Here is a 24,619-nt window from a genome sequence, read left to right as displayed (position 1 = left end):
ATCTACTTTGCTCTCAGCCACAGACTGATGGTGGCTGTCCATCCTGGTGGACAGCTGGTCGGTAGTCATACCGACATAAAATGCCGTGCAATGGTTGCAGCAGAGCTGGTAAATGACAGGTGGTCCTGCCCCTGATAGGATGTGATAAGCATGTGACTGACTGTAACAGGAAGTGCTGGGTGGGTGGACTGAGCAGATCTTGCAGATGTTGACACTCGAGTCTTCCACAGGATATAATCTTCGTGGCAAGAGGTTGGGACTGGGAGTGGCATACGGGTGGACTAGAATATAGTGGAGGCCGCACGGGCAGTGGAAGGAGGGATGGGAAGTATATCCGGTAGGGTGTCCCCAATTTCGAGGCAGGACAACAGGTAATCGAGGACGTGGTTCAGTTGTTCGAGTCTGAATGCTGTCAGGAGATGAAGGGGTTATTCCTTTGCAGCTAGTTCTTGGGGGTAGTGGAGGACTGGAGCTGTGTTGAGATGTGGAACAGGAAATCTGTTTGCAGGCTAGTTCTACAGGATAGTGCCCATCTGAGAAGGCCATTGTGGGATGCTCATCATACTGGGGAAGGCAGTTCTTGTCACTGCGGATCCACCATCCAGGCTGGTTGGTTGGTTTGTGGTATTATAGGGACCAGACTGCTATGGCCATCGGTCCCTTTTTCCAAAGCTTAAAAACACCCACACAGAAAAAAAATGACAATGGAAAAGACGATAGATGACACAGGACAAGAAAGACTTAGACAGAGGCCAGACAAAGGGAATTAAAATCACACAGAGTGTGACAGTGGTTGGACGACCATAGAGAAAAAAAAGGAAAAGCCAGCCACCGAGAAACACACTAAAAACTCAGATTAAAATCGTAAGCCAAAGGCCAGAATCAATACAAAAAGGACAAACACTTAGATTAAGGGATAAAAGCTCCCTGCCCGAATAAAATGCAAAACAAAGCCTGCCATAGCAGTGTCATCTTTTAAAAGGGCAGGGAGCGTATCAGGCAGCGCAAACGCCTGCCTGAGCACAGATAAAAGGGGACAGGCCAACAAAATGTGGACCACTGTCAAAGCCGACCCGCAGCGACATAGAGGCGGGTTCTCACAGCGCAGTAAATGGCTGTGTGTCAAGCGGGTGTGGCCAATGCGGAGCCGACAAAGGACTACAGAGTCCCTGCGAGTGGCTCGCACGGATAACCGCCACACAGCCGTCGTCTCCTCGATAGGACGGAGTTTGTTTGGCGTGGTCAGGTTGCGCCATTCAGTGTCCTAAAATTTGAAAACTTTGCGGCGTAAGATTGCTCGCAAATCAGCCTTCTGGAGGCCAATGTCCAGAGATGGTTTTCTGGTGGCCTGTTTGGCCAAGCTGTCAACATGTTCATTGCCGGGTATCCCAACATGGAGGGTCCACACACAGACCACAGAGTGGCCGCAACGGGCAAGAGTACGGAGGGACTCCTGGACAGCCATCACCAGGTGAGAGCGAGGGAAACACTAGTCGATAGCTTGTAAACCGCTCAGGGAGTCGCTACAGATAACGAAGGACTCACCTGAGCAGGAGCGGATATACTCTAGGGCACGAAAGATGGCGACCAGCTCAGCAGTGAAAACGCTACAGCCAGCCGGCAATGAATGTTGTTTGTAGTGGTACCCGAGGGTCAGAGCATAACCGACACACCAGCAACCGTCAAACCGTCAGTGTAAACAATGCCAGAGCCCCGATAGGTGGCAAGGATGGAAAGAAAGTGGCGGCAGAAGGCCTCCAGAGGGACCGAGTCCTTAGGGCTTTGTGCCAATTCGAGCTGAAGGCAAGGGCGGGGCACACACCAAGGGGGGTGTACGCAGAGGGGCCCGGAAAGGAGGTGGAACAGGGAAAACCCCAAGCCCGGAGAGAAGCTCTCTGACGTGGACCGCAATCGTACAACCCGACCGGGGCTGACGTTCTGGGAGATGAACGACCCACCATCCAGGGATGACCAGGCTGTAAAGGGGGGATTTCTTGGTGGGAAGGGGTGGCAGCTGTTGAAATGCAGGTACTGTTGGTGATTTCAATGCAGACAGAGATGCGAATGGAGCCATCAGAGAGGAGGCGGCCAACGTCCAGCACGGTGGTACACTGAATTGGGGAGGATGGGTGAAGCAGATAGGGCAGAAGATGTTGAGGTTATAAAGGAATGAAGATAGAGTGTCTTGGACCTGAGTGCAGATCATGAAGATATCATCAGTGAACCTGAACCAGACTAGGGGTTTGGTGCTTTCGGAACCTAGCAAGGTCTCTTCTAGAGGTGGTCCATAAAAGGGTTGACGTAGGAGGGTGGCGTCCGGGTGCCCACAGCTATACCGTGGATTTGTATGCCTTCCCTTCAAAGTACAAGTAGGTGTGTTAAGATAAAGTTAACAATGTGTGTAAGGAATGAGGTAGTAGATATGGAGTCTGAAGCATATTGGGAGAGGTAGTGATCAATAGCGGCAACACTACAGGCGTGAGGGAAGTTTGTGTGTAGCTAGGAAAGTGGTGTCAAGAGTGACGAACAGTGTTCCAGCAAGTAAGGGAAGTGGCTGGTATCTCTGACACAGGAGGCTAGATTTTTGGCAGTCGGTTGGACGTACTGGTCACTGAGGGTCGAAATTCTTTAAGTAGGGGCACAATAAGCAGCTACATAGGGGGCATCCAGGATAATTGGGTTTGCCAATTTTGGGGTGCAAGTAGAATGTGGGTGCACAAGGTGAGACACGAGCGAGTAAGGAAACGATTTAGGGAAGAGGTTCTGGGAAGGGCATAAGGAGACATTAGAGGGTATGTTGGACTTCTGGGATGGGATCACTGCTGCACAGTTTATAGGTGGAGAAACAGATAAATATGTGGAGGTCTTCCATCAGATAGTCACTGAGATTCCTAATGGCAGGGACCTGGGATGGGTGATGAGGCCAAGTTAGAGGTAAGGAATTCCTTACAAGTAGCCAGGAGACTGTTACGTGGGAAGGGAGGCGGGAGTGATCACGGCTGGATGGTGGTACGAGAGAGGCGGGGTTCAATGCAGGGATTAGGTCGACTTTCGTTGAACAGATTGGTGACACACAAGTATTTCCATTGCAAGGAATGTGAGGAGAGCAAATCTTTGACAAGTTCAACATGGTTAAATTTGCTTGTAGGGCTGAAGGTGAGGCCTGTGGATAGGATTGAAACTACTGTGGGGCTGTGGATTTTGTTGGCCATATTAACAGTGTCCTGGGACTGTTTCAGACCTGGATTTAGAGCAATGTTGGTAGGAAGTTTTTGGGGCTACTGCAGACTGAAAACGTCAGCTAGGCAGGGTCTGGATACTACGAGTGGTTGATGAGGAGGAATACTATGGGTCGGATAGGGGTTGGATGATGTTGCCCCAAGGTGGCAGTAGGATGTCTGCAGGTTGGATAACCTGTAGGGGGCAATGTCTGGAAGGCTGTTCCAGGTGCTGGAGAGCAAGGGATTCGATTTCGGAGATGTGACGTACGTAGTTGGGACTGCACAATACCAGTATCTTGTGGAGGGAGTAGATCTGTTTCCGGGGTGCCTGTGCCACTCTTGGCAAATAAATGGAGCTGCCTCTTATTACATCAAAGTCAAGAGAGCAACTTTTTCTGCAAGACTCATTTTACTAAATACTAATCTTGAATGTTAGCAGAATCTTCTGTCGGTTCTTGGTAGAATGACAGTATAATAAATGAAAAGCAGCAGTTTGCTTTTGTTCTACAATATAGTAGAATGAAAGCAAACTGGTGCTTTTCATTTATTACTAATCTTGTTGTTCAATATTGATGAACTTTATTTTCTGAATGTATCGTGTTGGCACTAACAGTATTTTTAATTTTATGAAATCTGACACTAGACGGGTGCTTAAATACTAAAAACAGGTATATTCAAAAATTAAATGAACCAGAACTGGTAAAAAACCATGACTGATTTAATGAAAAGTGCTCAGCTGTTGCACTTGGTGAGTATTTAGAAAGACATAAGAAGATTAGGTCGTTGTTGTTGTTGTGGTCTTCAGTCCTGAGACTGGTTTGATGCAGCTCTCCATGCTACTCTATCCTGTGCAAGCTTTTTCATCTCCCAGTACCTACTGCAACCTACATCCTTCTGAATCTGCTTAGTGTATTCATCTCTTGGTCTCCCTCTACGATTTTTACCCTCCACGCTGCCCTCCAATACTAAATTGGTGATCCCTTGATGCCTCAGAACATGTCCTACCAACCGATCCCTTCTTCTGGTCAAGTTGTGCCACAAACTTCTCTTCTCCCCAATCCTATTCAATACTTCCCCATTAGTTATGTGATCTACCCATCTAATCTTCAGCATTCTTCTGTAGCACCACATTTCGAAAGCTTCTATTCTCTTCTTGTCCAAACTATTTATCGTCCATGTTTCACTTCCATACATGGCTACACTCCATACGAATACTTTCAGAAATGACTTCCTGACACTTAAATCTATACTGGATGTTAACAAATTTCTCTTCTTCAGAAACGCTTTCCTTGCCATTGCCAGCCTACATTTTATATCCTCTCTACTTCTACCATCATCAGTTATTTTGCTCCCCAAATAGCAAAACTCCTTTACTACTTTAAGTGTCTCATTTCCTAATCTAATACCCTCAACATCACCCGACTTAATTCGACTACATTCCATTATCTTCGTTTTGCTTTTGTTGATGTTCATCTTATATCCTCCCTTCAAGACACCATCCATTCCGTTCAACTGCTCTTCCAAGTCCTTTGCTGTCTCTGACAGAATTACAATGTCATCGGCGAACCTCAAAGTTTTTATTTCTTCTCCATGGACTTTAATACCTACTCCGAATTTTTCTTTTGTTTCCTTTACTGCTTGCTCAATATACAGATTGAACAACATCGGGGAGAGGCTACAACCCTGTCTTACTCCCTTCCCAACCACTGCTTCCCTTTCATGTCCCTCGACTCTTATAACTGCCATCTGGTTTCTGTACAAATTGTAAATAGTCTTTCGCTCCCTGTGTTTTACCCCTGCCACCTTTAGAATTTGAAAGAGAGTATTCCAGTCAACATTGTCAAAAGCTTTCTCTAAGTCTACAAATGCTAGAAACGTAGGTTTGCCTTTCCTTAATCTTTCTTCTAAGATAAGTCGTAAGGTCAGTATTGCCTCACGTGTTCCAGTGTTTCTACGGAATCCAAACTGATCTTCCCCGAGGTTGGCTTCTACTAGTTTTTCCATTCGTCTGTAAAGAATTCGTGTTAGTATTTTGCAGCTGTGACTTATTAAGCTGATAGTTCGGTAATTTTCACATCTGTCAACACCTGCTTTCTTTGGGATTGGAATTATTATATTCTTCTTGAAGTCTGAGGGTATTTCGCCTGTTTCATACATCTTGCTCACCAGATGGTAGAGTTTTGTCAGGACTGGCTCTCCCACGGCCGTCAGTAGTTCCAATGGAATATTGTCTACTCCGGGGGCCTTGTTTCGACTCAGGTCTTTCAGTGCTCTGTCAAACTCTTCACGCAGTATCATATCTCCCATTTCATCTTCATCTACATCCTCTTCCATTTCCATAATATTGTCCTCAAGTACATCGCCCTTGTATAGACCCTCTATATACTCCTTCCACCTTTCTGCTTTCCCTTCTTTGCTTAGAACTGGGTTTCCATCTGAGCTCTTGATATTCATACAAGTCGTTCTCTTATCTCCAAAGGACTCTTTAATTTTCCTGTAGGCGGTATCTATCTTACCCCTAGTGAGACAGGCCTCTACATCCTTACATTTGTCCTCTAGCCATCCCTGCTTAGCCATTTTGCACTTCCTGTCGATCTCATTTTTGAGACGTTTGTATTCCTTTTTGCCTGTTTCACTTACTGCATTTTTATATTTTCTCCTTTCATCAATTAATTTCAATATTTCTTCTGTTACCCAAGGATTTCTACTAGCCCTCGTCTTTTTACCTACTTGATCCTCTGCTGCCTTCACTACTTCGTCCCTCAAAGCTACCCATTCTTCTTCTACTGTATTTATTTCCCCCATTCCTGTCAATTGCTCCCTTATGCTCTCCCTGAATCTCTGTACAACCTCTGGTTCTTTTAGTTTATCCAGGTCCCATCTCCTTAAATTCCCACCTTCTTGCAGTTTCTTCAGTTTTAATCTACAGGTCATAACCAATAGATTGTGGTCAGAGTCCACATCTGCCCCTGGAAATGTCTTACAATTTAAAACCTGGTTCCTAAATCTCTGTCTTACCATTATATAATCTATCTGATACCTTTTAGTATCTCCAGGGTTCTTCCATGTATACAACCTTCTTTCATGATTCTTAAACCAAGTGTTAGTTATGATTATGTTGTGCTCTGTGCAAAATTCGACCAGGCGGCTTCCTCTTTCATTTCTGTCCCCCAGTCCATATTCACCTACTATGTTTCCTTCTCTCCCTTTTCCTACACTCGAATTCCAGTCACCCATGACTATTAAATTTTCGTCTCCCTTCACAATCTGAATAATTTCTTTTATTTCATCATACATTTCTTCAATTTCTTCGTCATCTGCAGAGCTAGTTGGCATATAAACTTGTACTACTGTAGTAGGCGTGGGCTTCGTATCTATCTTGGCCACAATAATGCGTTCACTATGCTGTTTGTAGTAGCTTACCCGCATTCCTATTTTCCTATTCATTATTAAACCTACTCCTGCATTACCCCTATTTGATTTTGTGTTTATAACCCTGTAGTCACCTGACCAGAAGTCTTGTTCCTCCTGCCACCGAACTTCACTAATTCCCACTATATCTAACTTCAACCTATCCATTTCCCTTTTTAAATTTTCTAACCTACCTGCCCGATTAAGGGATCTGACATTCCACGCTCCGATCCGTAGAACGCCAGTTTTCTTTCTCCTGATAACGACATCCTCTTGAGTAGTAGGTCAAGGCAGCTAATTAACGGTAGTGATGAAAATATGGTAGAAAAGTGTAGATTAGGTGTATTAGAAGGGAAAATGAGACAATACAGAGCATTATTTATGGATACGTAATGAAGAAGAGACAAGCAGGAAGGCAGAGGATATGGCTCCTAGATGACTGGAAGGAAGGTCACAAACACAGTGAGATGGGGAAGAAAGCAATGGGTTACAAGAAATAGAAAACACAAGGATATGCTCACCAAGTAGAAATTTAACAGTTATATTACAATCTTTAACCTTACTGAATACTTATTTTTATGCACATTGTGTGGGTAGAGATGGAGAAGAAATTGTCCATGTTCTTTTCCTAGCAACCATCACAACGTTTACCTCCGTGTGCCACTATATTCAATGAGAATTTCTAAGGGATAGTGTTGATAGATGTGGAAGGAAACATGATGGCCCCGACACTACCAGGTAAAAGAAAATGCCAATAAAATAATGAAGCTTTTACCATGTAATATCTGGAAAGTGTCCTCTTGTATCTGCCTCCTGGAACAATTGGAAGCGGTTTCAGGTGAACTAATCCAATGATACTTTACAATAAATAAAGGAAACTACACTAACAGCTGTAAATAATTGGTTATTCCTCAATGCTTCTTACTGATAATATGTGTCAGATGCAGCAAAGCATGCAAATCATAAACTGTGAAAATTATGCAATGTACTAACAATATAATACATCACTTGTAATTTATGTTAACTTATTTCAAATATACTTTTACTCTTCCTCAATTTTCTTTATATATCAACATTACTACTACCAATACCAATACTACTTCTGCTGCTGCTGCTGCTGCTGCCACTATTACTACTCACAAAAATTAAATATTTGTCAGCTTGTAGAAAGCTCTCTGTTAGACACATACATATTGCATTTTTTCGTAATGTCATTTGGTGTTTTAAATTCATTTTGCAATATTCTTGGCATTCCATACCACCCCGCATACTGGCAGGATCACACACGGTACCACTTGGACGTAGAGCAAGAAAAGTGATAAGATGTACCCCTCCCCCAAACACAGGCAGCATCCCTTATTACATACATGAAGGCTGTGGGCCACAGGTAGTCAAGCAGAAAGCTTGATATTTGTGTGTGTGTTTGTGCGTTTTTTATTGTGTCTATCTACCAGTGCTTTCCCGTTTGGTAAGTCACAACATATATAGGGTGTGACGCCTCAAGGTCGACATAAGAAGTTTAGGGTGATTATATATATGTATATAATGTGTGTGTGTGTGTGTGTGTGTGTGTGTGTGTGTGTGTGTGAGAGAGAGAAAACTTACCTCATTCTCAGTTGCTTCCACTCCTATATCTAATTCTGGCTCCTCTTTAACACATCCACTGAAACTCAAGACTGCTAATACATCTTCAGCAACCTGGAAACAGGAAAATAATCTGTATTAATTGAAGATATCAACCTATATCCCCACATAGTATTAGGCTCTCATTTTGAAGGTAAGTTCTCCATCTTCATTGGATTGCTCTCAGTACACTGAAGCCGGCCACATGTGGAACACGAAGGGTAACGCCGATACGCGGTAGAATACGTTTTGTTACGTGGCACGAAAGCTTAAAATGGCTTTGTTGTTCTTAATCAAACAATGGAAAATCCAGGATGGACTGTAACAATATTACGAACAGGAAAGATGCTATTCACCACATATTGGAGATGATGAGTCACAGTTAGGCACAACAAAAAGACTGTCACAAATGAAGCTTTCAGCCCGGAAGGCCTTCATCAAAAATAGATGACACACACACACACACACACACACACACACACACACACAAACGCAACCCACAAACACACGACTGCAGTCTCAGGCAACTGTAGTCACACTTCAAGCGGCAGCACCAGTGCACAATGGGAGCGGCGACTGGGTGGGGCTGACGAGGAGGCTTGAGCAGGGTGGGGGAGGGATAGTAGGATAGGAGTTGCGGACAGTGCAACTGCAGCTGTGTGCAGTTGGGAGGTTAGATGGCAGGTAGGGGAGAGGTGAGGAGAGGGAGTAGCGGATAAGTAGAGAAGTGAAGAGACAGGAGGTGATGGGAGGACTGAGAGCTGTATAGTGCTATACACTACACACCCCTACACAGCACCCCCCGCCCACCATCTAACCTCCCGACTGCACGTAGCTGCTCCACACTCTTCAACTCGTCCCTGTGAGCTCCCCAGCAGCACTGCACCGCCCACCACGCCATCCCCCACCCTGCTCCAGCCTCCTCCTTAGCCCCACCCACTCGCCACTCCCATTGTGCACTGGTGCTGCCGCTTGCAGTGTGACTACAGTTGCCTGAGACTGCAGTCACGTTTGTGAGTTGCATTTGTGAGTGTGTGTGTGTGTGTGTGTGTGTGTGTGTGTGTGTTTTGTTTTGGTTTTAGGGCGCAAAACTTCTATGGTCATTAGCACCCGGTCCGTGACTTAGGAAACAGTAAAAAGCCGAAATTGAAAACCAGCAGCAATGGGAACGAAAGTCATAAAATTGGAGAAACTAAAAGCAGAAGGAAGGCTTAAAAATCCACTACAGAAAGGGGTTGGTTGTCCCCAAAAAAGCTTCAAATGACTAATGTCATTTCACTGGCACTAATAAACTGGAGAACGCGGTCGGCTGAGCGCGTGTCATCTGCTAAAATCGACGATATATCAGGCGAAAGCTGTAGACGGGAGCGTAACAGATTAAAATAGGGGCACTCAATTAAAAGGTGTCTTACCGTCCACAGCTGAGAGCAGTGGGGACAGAGTGGGGGAGGATCGCCGTTTAAAAGATGTCGATGGCTAAAAAGACAGTGCCCTATCCGGAGTGTAGTTAAAATTACCTCCTCCCGACGACGCGTTCGGAAGGAAGAGGTCCAAGCACAAGGAAGAGCTTTCATGTCCCGCAATTTATTATGGGTAAGTGTCGACCAATGCGTGTGCCATAAATGAACAACACGTCGACATAGAACGCTCCGTAGATCGGCGAAGGGAATCGATTGAATAGCTGGCCGAGGAAGAGAGACTGCAGCCTTGGCTGCAATATCGGCCGCTTCATTTCCACAGATACCAACGTGTCCCGGGAGCCAGAGGAATGCCACCGAGACGCCCCCCCAGGTGGAGCAAGTGCAGAAAGTCCTGAATCCGGTGGACCAGAGGGTGCACAGGATAAAGAACTTGGAGACTGAGGAGAGAGCTGAGAGAATCTGAGCAGATAACGTACTGTATTCGCTGATGGCGGCAGATGTAGTGGACAGCCTGGAGAACAGCGTAAAGCTCCGCAGTATAAACCGAACACTGGTTGGGAAGCCGAAAGTGATTTGGGGTGTCGCCAACAATATAGGCACTCCCTACACCTAACGATGTTTTCGAGCCGTCGGTGTACATAAATGTGGCGTCCGTCATTTGTGCACATAGAGCAGCAAATGCCCGACAAACAAGTGAAGTGGTACCTTTCTTGGGAAATCGACAAAGGTCACGGAGCAGGCAGATCCGGGGACGGAGCCAAGGTGGTGCTGTACCCCAAGTTGTCAAGAAGGTTTTAGGGAAGCAGAAGGAAAGAGAATGGAGCAGTTGACGGAAGCGGACTCCCGGTGGTAGTAGGGAGGAGGGGCGGCCTGTATACCCTGCATCAAAGGAGGCTTCGAAAAAAATGTCATGGGCTGGATTAGCAGGCATGGAAGACAGATGGCTAGCATAACGACTCAGAAGGACTGCTCCCCGATTGGACAGCGGAGGTTCGGCAGTCTCAGCATAAAGGCTTTCCACAGGGCTGGTGTAAAAAGCTCCAGACACTAAACGTAATCCACAGTGGTGGATAGAGTCGAGACGCCGAAGAATAGACGGCCGAGCAGAGGAGTAGACTATGCTTCCATAGTCCAATTTTGAGCACACTAAGCTGCGATAGAGGCGGAGAAGGACCACTCGGTCCGATCCCCAGGAGGTTCTATTCAGGACACGGAGGGTGTTAAGGGATCGCAGACAGCGAGCCGAAAGATAGGAAACGTGGGAGGACCAGCACAGTTTTCTGTCAAACATAAGACCCAAGAATTTAGCGACGTCTGAAAACGGAAAGTTGACAGGACCTAGATGTAAGGAGGGCGGAAGAAACTCCTTACGTCGCCAAAAATTAACACAAACGGTCTTACTGGGAGAAAAACGGAAGCCGATTTCGATGCTCCAAGAGTGGAGGCGATCGAGACATCCTTGAAGACGTCGTTCAAGAAGGCTGGTCCGTTGAGAGCTGTAGTAGATCGCAAAATCGTCCACAAAGAGGGAGCCCGAGACATCAGGAAGGAGACAATCCATAATTGGATTGATTGCAATGCAAACAGTACAACACTCAACACGGAGCCCTGGGGTACCCCGTTTTCTTGGGAGAAAGCACGGGAGAGAGTAGTGTTCACCCGCACCCTAAATGTGCGCTCTGCCATAAATTCGCAAAGAAAAAGGGGCAGCTGACCTTGAAAGCCCAAGACAACAGTGTGCGGAGGATGCCTGTCCTCCAACAGGTATCGTATGCTCTCTCCAGACCAAAAAATATTCCTACTGTTTGGTGTTTCCAAAGAAAATTGTTCATGATATAAGTGGAGAGAGCAACAAGATGGTCAACTGCAGAACGATGCTTTCGGAATCCGCATTGGGCAGGTGCTAAAAGACTGCGGGATTCCAGCCACCACGCTAAACGGTAATTCACCATACGCTCCAAAACCTTACAGACACTACTCGTGAGAGAAATGGGGCGATAGCTAGATGGGAGATGTTTGTCATTTCCTGGTTTCGGAACAGGAACGACGATAGCTTCCCGCCGTCGTCTGGGAAAAGTACTGTCGGTCCAGATTCGATTATAAAGGCGAAGGAGGTAATGCGGACTATGGGTTGATAAATGCAGCAACATTTGGACCTGGATACCATCCGGTCCTGGGGCGGAGGAGTGAGAAGAAGAGAGTGCATGTTGGAGTTCCCGCAAGGAGAAAACAGTATTGTAGCTTTTGCTATTTTTAGAGGAGAAAGCAAGAGGTCCCACTTCTGCTGCACGTTTCTTCAGGAGAAAGGCTGGCAGGTAATTTGAAGAGCTCGAAATCTCAGCAAAGTGTTGACCCAAAGAGTTAGAAATTGCGATGCGGTCCAGTAAGGTATCATGTGCAACAGTGAGCCAGAGATCGGGAAGAAACTAGGCACGCCAGATAACCTCCTAACTTCGGAGGAGGGAGTGAAGGTGTTAAATGAGCTAGTAAAGTAGTCCCAGCTTGCATTCTCGGCATTGTGCATGTCACCGCTCACGTATTGCATCACGGCATGCCTCGTTCCACAGAGGAACTGGGGGGCGCCAGGACAAATCGGAGGTGCGAGGTATTGAACGTTCCGCGGCTGTAAGAATAACTTCTGTAATGTGAGTGACCTGATCGTCGACACTAGGAAAGTGACAGTCATCGAATATCGCTAGGGACGAAAAAAAGGGTCCAATCGGCTTGGGCAAACTTCCAGCGTCGCGAGCGCATATATGGCAGTTGAGGCTGCAGTCTAAGGACACATGGAAAGTGGTCACTCGAGTGTGTATCACCAAGGGCGAACCATTCGAAGCGCCGAGCTAGCGGAACAGCACCGACCGCAAGGTCCAAATGAGATAAATTTGTCGTGGAGGCAGACAAAAATGTAGGGACCCCAGTGTTGAGGCAAACAAGATCCGCTTGGTGGAAGACGTCTAGCAATAGTGAGCCACGTGGACAAGGATGTGGAGATCCCCAAACCGGGTGGTGGGCATTGAAGTCCCCAACCAGCAAATAGGGGGGTGGGAGCTGACCAAGAAGATGAAGGAGATCAGCTCGTGCCATTGGTGTGGACGATGGAATGTATACAGTACGAAGAGAGAACGTGGATCCGGAAAGGGAAAGACGGACGGCGACAGATTGGAAGGAAGTGTTTAAATGGATTGGGTGATAATGGAGAGTTTCATGGAGAAGAATCACGAGTCCTCCATGCGCTGGAGTGCCTTCAACAGAGGGGAGATCATATCGGATGGACTGAAAATGAGGGAGAACAAAGCGGTCATGGGGACGCAGATTTGTTTCCTGAAGACAGAAGATGACCGGCGAGTAGGATCTTAAGAGGATCGACAATTCATCCCGATTGGCTCGAATACCGCGGATATTCCAGTGGATAATGGACATAGGGTGAACAGAAAATGGAGGAATGTGATCAAGGCCGCTGTCAACTCAACGACTGCTCTGAGCTTGCGACCGACAGCATGGAATGACATTCAGCCGAAGGCCGGTTGATCGGCCGCCAGCAGTGCGCCTCGGCGACACAGAAGACGGCCGAGGGCGATTTCCGCCAGGTGGTGCTGTAGATGGGACACGCCTTGGCGGAGAAGGAGAGGAACTGGGTTTCTTTGTAGCCTTCTTGGAAGTTTGGAAGTATGATGTTTAGAGGAAGGAGGAACCGATGGTTGGGAAGTTGGGGTACGTAAAAACTCTTCACGAGTATCCTCTTTTTTCGAAGTCTTGGTGTCTGACTTTTGGGCTCGAGATTTAGCAGAACCCGACGAAGGGTGAGCCATAGAGTGGGCAGGCGAAAGTGGTGAGGTTGAACGGGCGATCTTTGCGCTGGCCGATCTGACGACCGTGGCACTAAAGGTGAGGTCGCAAGTCTGTGTGGCCGCCTCCTTTGTTGGCTGAGGAGAAGCAAGGACAGTGCTGTATTTTCCTTTCTGAGGCACGGTGGGCTGTCGACTGGCGAATAATTTTCGAGCAGCAAAGGACACCTTTTCCTTTACTCTAATTTCCTGGGTGAGCTTTTCGTCCTTAAAAACGGGACAATCTCGAGAGGAAGCAGTGTGGTCACCCATACAGTTGATGCAGCGAGGGGATGGAGGTGGACAAGCACCCTCATGGGCATCCTTGCCACACATAACACATTTGGCTGGATTGGAACAGGACTGGCTGGTGTGATTGAACCGCTGACACCGATAGCAACGCGTAGGGTTTGGGACGTAAGGGCGAACGGAAATTATCTCATAGCCTGCTTTGATTTTCGATGGGAGTTGAACTTTGTCAAATGTCAAGAACACAGTGCGGGTTGGAATAATGTTCGTGTCAACCCTTTTCATAACCCTATGAACAGCCGTTACACCCTGGTCAGACAGGTAGTGCCGAATTTCTTCGTCAGACAATCCATCGAGGGAGCGTGTATAAACGACTCCGCGCGAGGAATTGTAAAGTACGGTGCGGTTCCACCCGGACAGGGAAGGTGTGTAGTAGTGAGGTACGCAGCAATTTTTGTGCCTGGAGGGCACTGACTGTTTCTAACAACAGGGTGCCATTCCGTAATCTGGAACAAGACTTTACAGGACCTGCAATTGAGTCGACACCTTTCTGAATAATGAAAGGGTTGACTGTGGAGAAGTCGTGACCTTCGTCAGACCGAGAAACAACAAGGAACTGTGGCAACGATGGAAGAACTGACTGTGGCTGAGACTCAGTGAACTTACGTTTGTGAGCAGAAATAGCGGAAGTTGAGGAAACCATTGCAGAAGAATCCCCCATGATTACCGGCGTCTCCGATGGCGCGCTCCTCCCTTGTGGGGGCCCTCACCGAGGGCACACCCGCCTTAGGTGATTGTTCACACCTCAGGTCACACCTCCCGACAAACGGACGGAGGGACCAATCGGCACTTTCGGAAGGTATCAGCTCGGGTAATGACCCCTCCCTGGGCCTGGCCGTTACCAGGGGGTACGTACGTGTCCTACCTGTCTACCCGGGGCGGGGAATTACGCGTTACCCCGTCACCGGCTACACATGGAAGTGCGTGGGTCGGCCTTCAGACACGCAAAGGGACGAAGAAAGAGAAAGGAAAGAAGAGAGGTCTCAAACGCCGCAGCGGAGAAAAGGGTAAAGAGAAGAGGTAAGGAAAAGAGAAGGACAAAGGAAGGATGAAGACATACAAGCAAGGAAGGCGAAGAATGCGGTACATTTACAAGCGTGCGTCTCCGGACGTGGGCACAAACCATACTCCCAGAGGGGGAGAAAGGGAAGGAAAGAGCCAGAGGTGAGGGTGGGGGGGCGAAGACGGAGGATGTGGGAGGATGTGGAAAGGGAAGGTATGCAGCCCGGAAAGGAAGGAAGGCCACATTAGCTCGGGGTCCCGTGCTCGCTACGCACGTAGCCACAAAAGAGTTGTGGGGATCCCCTGGGGTGTGTGTGTGTGTGTGTGTGTGTGTGTGTGTGGGGGGGGGGGGGGGGGGGGGGGGGGCGGGCCCACATGCACATGCCGCACCTATCGTCTATTTTTGATGAAGACCTCACAGATTGACAGCTTTATTTGTTACAGTCTTTTTGTTGTGCCTAAGTGTGACTCTGCTATATATATATAATAGAGGGAAACATTTCCCTTGGGAAAAATATATCTAAAAACAAAGATGATGCAACTTACCAAACGAAAGCGTTGATATGTTGATAGACACACAAATAAACACAAACACACACACAAGATTCAAGTTTTCGCGACCAACGGTTGCTTCATCAGGAAAGAGGGGAGGAGAGGGTAGACGAAAGAATGTGGGTTTTAAGGGAGAGGGTAAGGAGTCATTCCAATTGCGGGAGCGGAAAGACTTACCTTAGGGGGAAAAAAGGACAGGTATACACTCGCGCACACACACACACACACACACACACACACACACACACATATATCCATCCACACATACAGACACAAGCAGACATATGTAAAGGCAAAGAGTTTGGGCAGAGATGTCACTCGAGGCGGAAGTACAGAGGCAGAGATGATGTTGAATGACAGGTGAGGTATGAGCAGCAGCAACTTGAAATTAGCGAAGGTTGACCAACCGCCCCCGGTGTAAAACCTGTCCCGTGCACCCTCCCACCACCACCTACTCCAGTCCTGTAACCCGGAAGGTGTACACGATCAAAGGCAGAGCCATGTGTGAAAGCACCCACGTGATTTACCAACTGACCTGCCTACACTGTGAAGCTTTCTATGTGGGAACGACCAGCAACAAACTGTCCATTCGCACAAATGGACACAGGCAGACAGAGTTTGTCGGTAATGAGGATCACCCTGTGGCTAAACATGCCTTGGTGCACGGCCAGCACATCTTGGCACAGTGTTAAACTGTCCCGGTTATCTGGATACTTCCCACTAACACCGACCTGTCAGAACTCCGGAGTTGGGAACTTGCCCTTCAGTATATCCTCTCTTCTCGTTATCCGCCAGGCCTCAACCTCCGCTAATTTCAAGTTGCCACCGCTCATACCTCACCTGTCTTTCAACAACATCTTTGCCTCTGTACTTCTGCCTCGACTGACATCTCTGCCAAATCTCTTTGCCTTTACAAATGTCTGCTTGTGTCTGTGTATGTGCTCGAGTGTATACCTGTCCTTTTTTTCCCCCTAAGGTAAGTCTTTCCGCTCCCGGGATTGAAATGACTCCTTACCCTCTCCCTTAAAACCCACATCCTTTCGGCTTTCCCTCTCCTTCCCTCTTTCCTGATGAAGCAACTGTGGGTTGCAAAAGCTTGAATTTTGTGTGTGAGTTTGTGAATCTATCAACATACCAACACTTTCATTTTGTAAGTTATATATATTGTATCATGCATCCATCACTACATGTAAGATACTGTCAGTCTACATCTCCATTTAATACTTACATTCCATAATATTCGTGATTTCAACATCGATGATCAGATAATTTTCACAACATTTCTTACACAGGAGGAAATAACAGAGAGTACTGCTGCTCTATCCATCCACTGACATGCATGATGGTAGTTCAGAGACACGAAACACCCAACATTAATGAGACAAGTAAAGAATTGATCTGACAGGTAGCAGCTACATACCTCTTTCTTAATGGTCTGTAGATCGCAAATGGGAAGTGGGTCATCAGAAAATGAACCAGTCTGTAACAAACCAATGAGAAAGACAGAATATAATTAATTTTAATCACTGTGGATCTGCAGGTAATAAATATGCAGAAATTGTAGTCATTAGATGAAGACTGCCTCTAAAAAAAAATGTAGTGAACAATCCACTTCCAAGGACTGGGCTTTGATATGTGCACTAACTGCACTCATACAGATATTTCAAAATTCTACCAACATTCGACTGCTGAGGTATCATTCCACAATTACAGTGCCCCCTATTACATAAAGATCAAGAAATGTAGAATTAAATACTTTTGGATTAAGGGAGATTACTCACTCAAAATCTGAAGCGTTGAGCTGTCAATTGGCACATATAAAAGAAGGAAAACTTGCTAGCTTTCAGAAGTTTTCCTTTGACACACACACACACACACACACACACACACACACACACCAAGCACCAATATTGTTCCGTGTGTGTGTGTGTGTGTGTGTGTGTGTGTGTGTGTGTGTGTGTGTGTGTGTGTGTGGGCGCACATGCACACACACGAGTCTGCCTTCTCCTATGTGTGCCTATCAACAATTCAATACTTCTGCTTTTCGGTGTGTGGTCCCCTTTAATCCACAACTATTTACATTCTACAAAACTTTCCTATGACATTCATACTGAACTGTAGAATTAGCTGATCATCCTTCAATTGTAAAGATTTGCATGTAAAGCTCATACAGAAATATTAATCTGTGCATGTATAGTTTTTTTATTTGTTTTAAAGCATGAAAATATGTTTGATGGGAAACTGCAGAACGGCACAGAGAATACTACTTTGTATGAAACGGAAAATTCAATTCACGTCAACGAGAACATCTCCTATAACCCTACCAGAGTCTTTCCTTACAGACAGCATCCTATCCAACTCATCCATACACAGACCTCCCACGTCATCTCCTCTGACGCCAGCAAACGTCTTAACTGGCCACTGACCAACACTTCGCTGATCACCCAATATCACCCTGGTCTCGAAAACGTGTAATACATTTTCCTCGCCCCGCCCCCCCTCTCCTCCTCTCTTCCCTCCCATTCTCCCTCCTTTTCTCCCCCTTCCTCTCTTTCCTCCTCTCCCTTCACCCCCCCCCTCCCCCTCCATACATCCTAAATGTTCTAGTGTCTGAAATCCATTTACCTCAATGTGCTGGCCCCGAGCCATCTGTCCAAATATGTGCTTCACACTATTCCACTACCCCTACTCGCCTCAGACGTCCTTCCCTGTCCCCTCCCTGCCACATTCCCATCCGCCGAGGCAACTGCTATCGCTAAGCGACAGTCAGTTGTACCGTGGCCACAAATATAAGTTTCGATGACTGTGTGGTCGTGTGCGGGAATACATCTACTAGCCCTGGAGAAAGAGCAAAAGCTCGAAAGCTGATGTGAACACTTTTCTGTGACACTTCTCTGTGTGCTGCACATCAGTCAGTTACAGATGAGTGGTCTGCCTCCCCTTCATTTCATGTAAAAAGAAAGAAAGGACGGCCAGGTAAGAGTATCATTCCATATTGTCATTTATTTCACAATAATTACATAAATAATAATGGCGTGTGACGAGGTCCTCCCGTCAGGTAGACCACTCGCCCGGTGCAAGTCTTTCGATTTGACGGCACTTCGGCGACTTGCGCGTCGTTGGGGATGAAATGATGACGATTAGGACAACACGGCACCCAGTCCACGAGCGGAGAAGATTTCTGACCCCAGCCGGGAATCGAACACGGGCTCTTAGGACTGACAGTCTGTCGCGCTGACCACTCAGCTACCGGGGGCGTACAATAATTACATAAGAAGAGTGTTTATTCGTCACAGCCCAGTACTACCATTAAAACAAATTACTTATAAAAGAAACTCCCAAGTATTTGCCGATACAAACGCACGCACGCACGCACGCACGCACACACACACACACACACACACACACACACACACACACACACACACACACAAAAGGAATGGGGAAAACTACCCAGTTTCAATACTTCCACTTTCCTCCTGAAGTATGAAGAGGTATAGGCTGGAAAAGTTTGGAAACAAAGGACACGTCGCTCAGAGCCCAGGCTGAATGTGCGTTTACCGTTTGAACCTGTGCACCTCGCACCTAGTCACCGTGCGACTGTGCTCGCACTGCACACAAATAGAGACACGTGTGTAAACGCATGCCTATTCCTTGAGGTGTGCGTGCGAGTGATTCTGCTCACACCAGGCACCTCTACTTCGGTGTGGGGCAATCTACAGCCGCACGGCCACTAGCCTCGAGGCGCACAGGTGTAAACGCACATCGAAAAAGGTAAATCCGTACCGAGTATGAGGGGATACAGAGATGAAAGCAGAGGTGTCAGAGCAGGAAGGCAAAGACAGAACACTGAGGCGCACTGTCCCAGTTTACGAGATGATTGGCTGGGAGAAGTGGGTAGCGCAGCAAATGAAAGACAGAAATGTTAAGTGGTACAAATAGCCCAACTAAAAACTGCACGAAAAGGGGAAGGCGAGAGGGTGGAAAAACCAAAACTGGATATAGGAGGATGATGATGAACATTAAAAAAAATTAAAATAGAAGTTTACCAGTATTCTAGAGTATTATTCCAGTGTTCACAATTCTCAGCAAAATAAATTCAGAAACAGGAATTGAAGATAATAACAGTAAGAATGCCCTCATGGAAGAGCAACAGAAGTGTCTGGGGGACTTAAATGGGAATCCCAAAAGGAAAGATGCCACATTTCTCAAGAAACCCTATCAGTAAATTTACAGAACTGATACCTGAAGTAGACTCTGTGATCAGTATGCAACTGCCACTGTTCATTTGGCACAGGAATAGAGAGAACAGATATGAGAGATTAGGGGAATCCAGTGGCACATAGTCAGTAATTTTCTCTCAGTTTATATACAAAATTGAATAGGAAAGAAAACTGATGGTATTGGTATGTTGTACTATGTTACTGTGCAGTGTTAAGTGGCATACTGTGTATACGAGGTGTGTGAGAAAAGTAGTAAGACTAACAACACTGCGAGCAAACTGTCAACGCTGCGTCGTTCTACTTGTGCAGACTGGTGTGTTCGTCCCTTCCAGATGCTTACACTGAGTTTCAGTGCCATGCAGAGCCAGCGCACGATTTTTGATAGCGCCATCACTGAACTTGTGTTTTTGTTATATGTGTTACAAAAATGTGACAGCAGAATTTAGACAAATGTTATGTTATCAAGTTTTGTGTTATACTTGGTGAATCTGTGACTGTGACCTTTGAAAAGTTGAAACAGGGCAATTGGAACATTCCCTACTGTGAGCACAAGTTCCTTGCCGGTAGAGAACATATTTGGAAGGCCGAGAACACTTTGAAGACAAACCTCACTCAAGGAGACCTTCAACTTCAAAAACTAACAAAAACGCCAAACATGTGGGTGCTCTTGAGAGATCAGAACAATGTTTAATGGTAAGCATGACGAGTGATCTCTTAGAAAACCTTCACTGCACAACAAATTTTGACTGCAGTTTTGAGCACTTAAAAGGTTTGTTCCAAAATGGTGCCAAAAAACCTCACAACTGAACAGAAAGACAATTGACGATATGCTTGCATTGGTCTTCTCAAGAGGACTGCCAATAACTACAAATGATTCACTCGTATGATCACAAGTGACGAATCCTGGCTTTTTGTGTGCAATCCTCAGATATAGTCCAAAAGTGAGGAGTGAAACACTCAGACATTTCCTACACACACACACACACACACACACACACACACACACACACACACAAAAAGCTCAAATGATCAAACTGAAGTTTAAAACAATGCCGATTTGCTTTGTTGACAGCAAGGGTATTGCACATAAAGAATTTGTTCCTCTGGGACAAATCTTTTAAAAAGGTGTCTTGAAATGCTCAGGAAAAGGATGAATCGAGTGAGACAGGACATTGCAGACAAGTGGATGCCCCATCGTGATAGCGTCCCGTGTCACGTGGCCATTTGCGTCACAGAATTTTTGAACTCAAAAGGCATTCCTGTTGTTCTACAGCCCCCACCCCTCCCCCTACTCACCTGATCAGAGCCTGTAATCTCCCCCATCTTTCCTCATTTCGACTGTTGTCTACAATAAACAAAGTCTTGTATGAAAAATTTGAGGGGAGCGAAGATTACAAGAAACTTTCTAGTTTATTTAGCTTGCTGTTTTGATTTGGCTCCAGTTCTTCTTCTTGTCTAGGGGTCTGATTCTTGAAGCTGACATTCTCACATTTTAGGTCCTCACAGTTGAATTGAACTAAATAAATTTGAAGATCACTGTTGCAGAAATTTTTGTTTTTACATAATTATATTTTCTCACATTTTAGTATATCATACAAGATTATGATTTTTTCGATTAACAAAGCTGAAATTACATTGTTCGCACAAAATACAAAAATACATCCGATCACATCATAAGCACGCTTACAACTCTCTCACTCTGCGAAAATAACCTTATTCCAAAGGGTTTCCAATTTCTCTTAACAAATGAATTTCTACTAGCTTTAATTTCGATTATTATTTCATATATGAATCCAGAAATAAACACAGTAAACAGTGCAGGATTGTGTAATTAATTATAGAAATTTTATGTGTGCAAATATTTCATAACTTCAAATGTTTCTAAAAAAATAATCTTAATTGTAAATTCGGAGTTAGTACTTATCGAATGTAACATCGTGACCATAATTCTTTATGAAGTAATTCCTTTTTATACATTTTATCTTGAAATGTAACATACTGTGTATAAAATTATATGAAAGTTTTCAGATAAGCAAACGACATAACAATGACCTGTGCAAAATTCGAAAAACAACACTGGTATCGACAAATAGTGTTGAAGAAAAGAAATGCTAGAGGAGGATGTCCCGTCACAAGCCCTCGCGACTTTTTCTTTTCCCAAAATTGAAATATATCTTAAAAGGACGTCATTTTCAGACTCTCGGGACCTACCAAAAGAATATGGATGACATGCTAAAGGCCCTACCTGATTCATTAGTTTTCTCAAACACCCTGTGCAGATAGACGTAGAACACAGGTTGAGGCTGTAACATTACGAGTCAAGACAGCTGTAACGGAACTTGAATAGCGTAAAGTTATCGTTAAAAACGCACGCCGCGCGATTTGTTACGATTTGGTCGGTCATAATAGTAGTAACATGCTTTTGAATACAATTAAAATATAACGGCGATACCTGTTTAGCGTTATTGGAAATAATATGTAATAAATTAATGAGTAAGGTAGCCGATCCTTTAAGAAGAGGTAAAATTGGGCATATTAAGGTGTTTTGCTTTATATCGACTAAGCCGATGATACGGCGTGTTTTTTTTCCATTTACTCTTAGAAGAAAAAAAAGAAAACAAGTAACGAAGTGCTAATTGTGCGTTGTGAAAAATATAGGGGCGAATTTTAAATAGCTACAGTGTATAATCAGACTAACAAATGGACATTCAGTTACGCGAAATAGCGGACAGTGAAGTGTGGTCATTAAATTGAGTACACCTACAGGGCGGTCAATTCCAGGATAAGTCTCTTCGTGTCTCACGAGGCACGCGGTATTGAGACCGGTTTTTTTTTTATTATATCACGGAGAGCGGGCTTCAATTTATAAAAAGGAGAAAAGCTGTATCATTATCATTGACTGTTGATGTTATGCAACCAAAACTGTTCATCAAAGGGTTTCGGTGAATGAGTGGTGAATGTGAAATGAAACTGTGAACGAAGTTATGTTAAATAAAGCAGAAGAGACAAGACAGTTTGGTCGTATCTGTCATTATTCCATAAACCGTAACATTTATTCTCGTTGTACGAAGCCTTTATAGACGATCGTTATGACAATTTGCTTTGAAGGGATCTCGTTACGAGTTAAGTTTTGGGGACCTGGTCAACAGGGGATAGTTCGTAGATCTTAACTACTGCAGCTATTCTGGAATCAGGTGCTACCGTGACCGTTGTGTGTTGTCAATGGCTTAAGGTCATCATATCTCATGCTTTAAGATCAACTTCCTCTTGGTATAACGGTGTCTCACGGTAACCACGACAACGCCGACGGCGAAGGAAGATACGGTAGAAGGCATTGAGGATAGCGGGATGGAAAAACTATGTCGGAAGGGAATTACCGGCCTTTTTTTACATATGCTACATGACTGTGTGTGGGAACTCTGTCATCTACTCTGATCTGGCCACTGACATCACCAATTAAAAGCCATGAAGCACAGTACATATGAGACCCCAAAATGTTATCAGTATCTTGACAGCAGGGAACAGCAAACATTATTGACTGGGGTGGCACGATCTGTCTAAGTTTCAACAACACTGCTCACCCTTCAATCACTCACCAACTGAGAAGCGAACCATTACTACCACTGGCCTTAGCAAGACTTATGCTGCTTAGTGGCATTTCAGATACGTAAAGCAGTAGGAACAGTACATAAACAGGGCAGAGACAAATGGAAATCATCCCACGAACGATACGGCCTACAGATGAGGAAATCCACTGACAGGTGAAAGGTTGACAAGTCAGATTTGTAGGGCCAGGGAATAATTATCTACGAAATGGCAAACCCGGTCGGATGTGTGGAAATCTTCGGAAAGCACTGAAGGACGGTGATACGGCAACTAGGCAACAATGTGCTCGACATCCCCTCCGACCCTCAAAATGTGGGGGCCTGAGGCTCGTGCTCTCTGTAAAGCAGGACAGGCGGTGATCTGCGGCAGATCTGGTGACACAGTACAGTGCACTGCAGGCCCACGTCTTCTGGAGCAGGGCATTCGGTGCACACTGTGGAACATGGGGCCCCACAGCAGATAACCCATACGTGTTCTCCGTTTTACCCCAGGATACCTTTAATTACAATTTCAGTGGACACTGTGGAAAATTCTTGTTACAGTTACGTGTGCATCACAACACCTCACCATGATGTGGAGAATGGAAGTGTTTGCCACACGAAAACATGACAAGCTACCTGTAGTAATTAACACACAAGTGATCCGGAAAATTCGTGCACACTGAACGGTGGCTACACTGAGTCACAGCGCCAGAGATTGAGCCAAAGAGTATTATTCCGCCGCCTCCACTGGCAGTGCTTGTTGAGAAGTCGTGGTGGAGAGTGCTTGTCGAGATGTGGCAGTGGTGAGCCGTTGTTGAGAAGTTCCCATGGAGAGTGCTTGTTCAGAACTTGTAGTATTGTTTTGATGGGCTAGACACCAGATGTTGTTGGATTGGGGATGCTGTAATGATTAGAGTGTGCTTTTCGTCAATATATATGAAGGTAAAAAAATTCCTTTTTTTCATTATTTCAATGTCTTAAACAATAATGCCTCTTGGTCACAGGTTCAGTCAACAAAGCATCTGGCTCGTGTTCTTGTATTAGACTGTATTTCTGGTTTCTATGTGCAATTATAGTATTTCTGTATTTTATCGATCACGTAATCATTTACAAAACATACAAAACTCGTCACTATATGAAAATTACACACAGTGACACTTTATCACCAACAATATCATTCACACGAAATGTTTCCCGACAACCACGCCTAACGAACAATTAAAACCTTCACAATTGCACAAAATTGTCAGACCTGTATACAAGACATCAAAAATTAAATTCAGTAAAAAATACCATTAGAAGAATGACAATTACCAAATCTACACATGCAATATAGACTACAATTACTAAACTACAAATTACTACAACAATACTACTGTCTGCTATTTATACAATCAGAAGAATTCCAAGGGACGATCCGAAGCAGCGGTCGCCACGTGCATG

The 24,619-nt window shown here is 45.3% G+C and overlaps 1 protein-coding gene across 1 annotated transcript in view; it reads right to left on the bottom strand.

Annotated features, from left to right (window-relative positions):
- The window catches only part of LOC124553556, a 439,905-nt gene that overhangs the window by 328,618 nt on the left and 86,668 nt on the right, over positions 1-24,619 (bottom strand). Inside the window, exons 10-11 of the mRNA XM_047127403.1 lie at positions 8,238-8,330; positions 7,408-7,445 (exon numbers count right to left, since the gene is read on the bottom strand). Coding sequence (XP_046983359.1) covers positions 7,408-7,445; positions 8,238-8,330 — 131 coding nt within the window. The remainder of the gene's footprint in view (positions 1-7,407; positions 7,446-8,237; positions 8,331-24,619) is intronic.

This window comes from Schistocerca americana, chromosome 11 (assembly GCF_021461395.2).
Source record: "Schistocerca americana isolate TAMUIC-IGC-003095 chromosome 11, iqSchAmer2.1, whole genome shotgun sequence".
Classification (NCBI taxonomy): domain Eukaryota; kingdom Metazoa; phylum Arthropoda; class Insecta; order Orthoptera; family Acrididae; genus Schistocerca; species Schistocerca americana.
Note: the sequence above shows the minus strand (reverse complement) of the source record. Positions and strands in the feature narration are given on the sequence as shown.